Source organism: Melanostigma gelatinosum (genome assembly GCF_949748355.1).
Source record: "Melanostigma gelatinosum genome assembly, chromosome: 2".
Taxonomy (NCBI): Eukaryota; Metazoa; Chordata; class Actinopteri; order Perciformes; family Zoarcidae; genus Melanostigma; species Melanostigma gelatinosum.
This window is the reverse complement of record NC_136635.1, coordinates 23,508,559-23,514,880: the sequence shown is the minus strand read 5'-3', so window position 1 is coordinate 23,514,880 and position 6,322 is coordinate 23,508,559. Positions and strand designations below refer to the sequence as shown.

At 39.7% G+C, this 6,322-nt stretch overlaps 1 protein-coding gene across 1 annotated transcript; it reads right to left on the bottom strand.

Moving 5' to 3' along the window:
- Positions 1-364: 364 nt before the first annotated feature.
- wdr93 (WD repeat domain 93) lies at positions 365-5,144 on the bottom strand (the record flags this gene model as incomplete). Its single annotated transcript, XM_079291677.1, has 13 exons — positions 365-481; positions 652-838; positions 1,045-1,201; positions 1,315-1,375; positions 1,491-1,674; positions 2,018-2,149; positions 2,275-2,361; positions 2,542-2,612; positions 3,819-3,909; positions 4,015-4,093; positions 4,284-4,348; positions 4,588-4,789; positions 5,073-5,144. 13 exons carry the CDS (start codon positions 5,142-5,144, stop codon positions 373-375), a joined length of 1,497 nt encoding a protein of 498 aa, XP_079147803.1. The 3' UTR covers positions 365-372.
- Between the last annotated feature and the right edge of the window lie 1,178 nt (positions 5,145-6,322).

The window sequence follows — 6,322 nt, the reverse complement described above, 5'->3', positions numbered from 1 at the left end:
GAATCATCATAAGATATATATATATATATATATATATATATATATATATATATATATATATATATATATATATACATATATATGTATCATATATGTCTTACGATGATTCAGATACATTTGAATATATCTTTTTCTGCTTACTTTATACATTTGTTTGAAAATATAAACAGAAATTCACGATTACTATACTGCACTAATTGCAGGAATTTCACATGGAAAACGACATCTGCGTGTAAATGAGCACTGTGTGTTACGGAGAATAGTGCAGTAAAGGGAATTAGAAGAAGCTTTTAACCGACATAAAATGCACATGCACACAAACAAAACGTACAATAATACTTCTGTGCAAAAAACATCATGAGCTGCAGTTCTTCAGCTGGCTGCAGCTCTGCTGTGTCTCTGTTGTACCATCACCGCAGTTTCCTGAAGCTGCTTCCATGTCTGCATTACAGCTTTGTTCCTTTCATCCACAGACAGCGCTCTTCACATGAAAACATAGGAAACACATGACAACACACTACTTTAACACTCAACCATGAATTGTTTGTGCTTTGTCCTCGGGACGGGAATCGACATGTTATCTGACTCATCTAAAACAATTGGATATTACATGTTCAGGTTATTGTGGCAGAAAGACATGAAGATTGCCACCTTTGCTGGAGGTAGAGATTGCAGGTTTCCTCCAGAGTGACACAGCTCTGTGTGTTTGGTTGTCTTGGAGAGTCTGGAAGTGAAACAATATACCGCTTGATAATGTCAGGCTCTCCAAAACGGAAGATGAAAAGCTGACTCTGGCTTTCTGCATTAGAAGACGCACTGCAGCTGGAGTCCTGCTCACCTGCTTGAGACATGAACGCTTTTTGTTACAGCAGTTACATTTCATATGACCTTGTTTATGCAGCTTTTTTGCTTACATATCCATGTCAATATGAACTTTCTAAAGAGTCATACTCTTCCAGAAATACACCAGCGATTCCCTCATCAATTCTTTCCTCCTGCTATGGTGTAATGCACAACAAAACAAAAAGGTGGCTTTGGTTTTACCTTGTATGAACAGAGTCTGCTGTCTGGTGTTCAGAGCATAAACAGGATTACAGGGAGTGGCAATCCGATGAGTTGTGGGAAGAATCAAGAAGCAAACACTGGTTCTGTTGATGACATCTTGGAGGAACATTTTTCCATTTCTTTGCACCACAAGCGACTAGTTCAATCAAGAAAAATACGACAGCAGGACTCAAAGAGCTAAAATTATATATAAATTACTTTTGGATTATGAGCTTGAAACTTTTTGTCAAAAAACCTCAGTGTTTTTACCAAACTCTGCAGGAATGGCACTGATGCAGTGACAGTTGGAAGGTCCCCGCTGTCTTTTGGCCTTTAGAGATATGGGAAATAATGTGTTTTGTTTGCTATAATATGATTGTATTTCATTTGACAGGAACAAGTTAGATGCATCCATTAAATAAGGAAATATGGAAAACTCAGGTAACCTTTTAGAGAGCTGCACTGTGCAGGATTGTGTCCCTCTTCCTGTGGTGACTGTATGAATTGCTCCACTTTTACACGACAACAAAAGACGGACTTTTGCTTCAGTAAAAGTCTGGGAAACATCAGCCGGCTCAGGACTGTAATCCACAAATTGCATCCTGAAGAAGACACTGTCTGTTGCTGGCACTAAGACAACCGACAAAGGAGACCCTAAAGGAGTCGCTCGCGCGGACACACACACACACACACACACACACACACACACACACACACACACACACACACACACACACACACACACACACACACACACACACACACACACACACACACACACACACACACACACACACACACACACACACTACTATTATTTGAGTATTATTTGAATACTCAAAATTGTTTAAATGTGCAACATTACAATCAAGAGCTTTCAATTAAGAGTATTCTAATACATTGTAGTGCTAGAAGCCAAAGGACACAGGGATCAGATTTGATAACATTTTAGAGATACATCAACGTTGCTCACCAGACAGCCTGTCCCACACACACACCAAAGCACCGTCGAGCCCAAGAGCTATGTGACGGCCGCATCTACTAACAGCAGAGCAGAGGATTTCCTTTGCATTTGGCCACAAAACATCTGGCATGGGTTCCACATCTGCGTCAATAAGGGAAGGGTCAAAACCAGAAAAGTACATCTATTACCTCTCTAGTAAAAAGAAAAAAGTACAGTGGACTACAACTGTTAACAACAGCCATCACACCGAGCAGATAACACGATACCTGTTTTGTTCTTCGGTGCTTTTTGCAGCAAATACTGAAGAAGATTATGGCTGCCACTCCACCACACACAGACAGCAACAGGCAGTCCTGCTGAGATGAAAGGTGACATTAATTAGCGCATGGGATTTATTAGCTGGCAACCACTTTTGGCAAATGTTTTCGTGGAAAGGGCTCTAAAACAGCAGCCAATCATAGAAAATTCACAAATTCAACATTCAAATCACAGATACAGGAGAGAAAAGCTAACCCTCCCCCTCCAATACAAACCTGGCTGAAACTTTGCTTTACTGCCACCAGGAAACTGACCACAGGGCAGAAGGAAGTGTTGGGTGCAACGTCTGAAAAAAATGTAATGTAACTGATATGAGAAAAGAAGATTGCTGAGCATCTGCATTTAGATTTAATGATTTAAATGATTCACAGGCAATATAACTAACAGCACAGTTTTGGTTTCATAAGTGGGGATGGATTCAGAGCAAATCATGAAATAGATACTTAAAGGCTCAAAAATATGCAAAGACTTGTCAGATATCATGTAATGATTAAATATATTAAATCTACAACAGGGCTATCGACGCATCATACATTTGTGTGAACTTTATCGTACCTTGGGCTTTCCTTTTTTCCCCTTGTTTTTCCTGCATCTCTGTTAAAACTCTGTTCCTCCCATTGACGACTGCTGCTGCTGTCTACTTCCAGAGCCAAACAGTGTGTAAAAAAATCTGTCATCTTAAACATCTCAAGTGGACCATCCAATGGCGTCCCTGCCAACGAGCAGAAACATGATGGGGTATTGATTATTCACTGTAATGTGTGCTCATGCTTATTATGTTAATACATGTATGTACTGTTGGGAATTAAAACAATACATACAGCTTGTAATTACTGACAGAGATGCATACAGGCACACTCACATCTGCATCTACACCATCACTTCCACTTCCACACACCCACAAACACGCACGCACACATCTGATTTCTGTTCTGTTCAGTTGTAACACACTGTTGCTCTAGATATAATTATACCTGCTGGAATTGTGGGTGGCTTGATTTTAATCACAACTGCAACTGGAGACCATTTCATATCCACATCTCCAGATGATTTTGGGTCCTGAGGAGTAAAAAACAGATTTCAACTGCCTAAACCTGACCTTGTAATTCGATGACATAGCAGTATCTGGCAGCAGTTAAACAGGTATACATTCCATTTAAAACTAGGAATCCCCCAAAACACAAATCTGTAACAACGGTCAAGAAAGGAGGGGGGTAATGTATTATGTATTATGCTAAATATGTGCACAAAGATGAAGAACATAAAAAGACTGGCAGCCACTCTGGATTACAACAGGTTTCAAAGTTAGTGCTCTTCCTGAGGCAGCATCGAGTCCAAGCCTTTTGCATTCTTTATGCCATCACGCGCCTGTATTTGTGTGCATATTTAGCTTTTTTTCAATGACAATCAAATGTCACTGTTCGTACGATGCCTAATTTAAAGCCTAATAAATAATCATGTTCAAACCAGCCTACAAATCACATTTCAGTACACTACCTGTTTTTGTGACAGTGCCATCTCTATCTCTCTCAGCCATGCTTCTGAGGGGAAGTGATAAACCTCGAGCCAAACGGCACCGTTACCTGTTAAAGAGGTAAAACACAAGTGGATGAATATTTGAATATGAAGTCTTTCATTAAAAACATAAAATACGAATAGCTCAAACAGGAAGTAAAGTCCTTCCTTACTGCTGATTGACGCGGCTCCATAATCTCCTCCTTCAGACAGTTCAAATGTCAAGCAAATGCTCCTTTTGTTGATATTTTCCTGGTGATGAAATATTTTTTTTGAATGTGTTATTTTATTTTAAATTGATTCCATTCCTAAAAGTATTACATAAATTAAAAAAGAACAAAACAGCTTGATTTATCCTCAACATTCCGGAGGTATCAACAACACTTGAAAAAACATTTTATTTGTTGTGGTGTAACAAAAACAATAAGATTTCTATACGCACCATGATGTTAATAACACTAAGGGGGTGAATACCTTCACAGTGATATGCAAAGACTCGGGCAACACCTGCAGTGGAAGATGAAAGCACCTGACGTCAGTATGATGACACATTTTGAACACTTTGTGAAAACCTCACAGGGTTTCCAGTTTTAACCTTTCATTCCTCTAATTTACAGCCAGGTGTTATTGTCTCAGTGCAGTACAGTAACAATCCATGACATCAGGATCAAACATTTCAAGAGTCAATCTGTGTGAAAGTCTGACATGTTTTACGAAGGAGGGGATGAGAGAGGCGTACTACCCACCCATATCATCAACCGTGCCAAGCAGATAGGCTGCCTCGGCCATTCTTGTCATTTGAATCGATGTCATTTCCAGTCCGTCCTGCTGCCACTCTGCAGCACAGACCAGAGAAGATGCGCACCACACGGACAAGCCCTGGGAGTGACCCACGCCGAGGTACCTGCCGTCGTCCGAGCACGCCAGGCAGTTGGTGCTCACTGGAAGCTGACAGGCAAAACAGTATAAAAACATTATTCCCACATTTCCTGAGAAAACACTGATATTTTTTATTCAATAACTTCATTTCACTAGAATCAAAAGCAAGGGCTTTATGTGCCTGTACAGCATTTTGGACATATTTGTTACTGGGCTCCACAAATAACCGTATTTGACATTAATTCAAAATAATACACAGTTTAAGAAGAGTTTTGCAAGATGGTTTGTCAAATATTCCACGTTTAACATCTCCGTCATGAACTGATTCAGAAATATCTTCTCCCATCTGTACCTGTGTTGCACCAGATGGTTCCAAACTCGGTGTTTTCTTTCTGGCTGTCTCTGTTTTGCAAGCTGCTCCCATCTCTGAGTCTGGAGTAGCTTCTCTTGTGTGCACGGACATCCTATGAATAATACAAAAATGATGTAAGCAAGGCATTTTGTTTTCTGTAACCTGATGAATTCATAATAGATGGTCAAGAGATCATAATACTCTACAGGAGCCATTCATACTGTTTTAACTGTCATGTTAACAATATACTATAGTTATATATCGATGCATTACAATCATAGGATAACAATAAATGAAATGACGTCAGCTACATGTAGGCCACTGTCTGTATCCTCCACGTTAGCTTATTAAGCACATTTAGCGCTAACTGTCTTTCACACCTAACACACTCACGCTAAACTAACGTTGACGTCACATCATGAACGGAAGTGTGAACTCATCATTACCTTTGGTTTGTTAGCTGTGAATTCAAAAATACTGTCACCTCGAGCCAGCGGTCTCACTTTAAAATGTGTCACACGAGCAAGGTGTTAAGTGTATCACTGTCGCCGTGACAACGTTTGCCCTGCTGCGGCACGTGGGTCCACGAGGCCCGCGGAGAAGCTGTAAAGTAAACATACCGTACTGAGATCAATCAACGCCTCCAGGGCCTGTCTGCTTTTCAGTTTACAGTTCGGTTATTTTCGACTTCCGATATCTGTCAAACCCAAGCTTCAAGCTTCGATCGTATTTATCTCACAAGATCAATATGTACAATTTGAGGCTTTGTTTTTCATCCATCTCACAGCCATAAACAAATCAGTAGAATCAATAGTGAGCTGTTGTTTTTTATATACGCCTCGAATAGCTCTGGAAACTGGATTTAAGTATATTTTGTGTGGGTACCACTCTCCTTCAATAGTCCATTTCATACAGCGTAACTATATAAGATAAGATAAGATAGACTTTATTGTCCCGAAGGAAATTTGTCTTGGACACATCGGCTGTTAAAAAATACAAACATACATACAGTACATACACAGACTGTCGCCAGTCCACATGCACGCACACAGTACCTACATGCAGACTGCCACCAGCCAACAAATAAATTGCACACTGCCCATCGTACAACACACCTGTCATCGTAATAGGGTACATAATATGTACAGTAAGAGTAGAGCAGCCTCAACATAGAATCATCATAAGTACATAATAAAATATAATAATATATAATATAATAAAAAATAATTACAATGTATTAATAACAACTT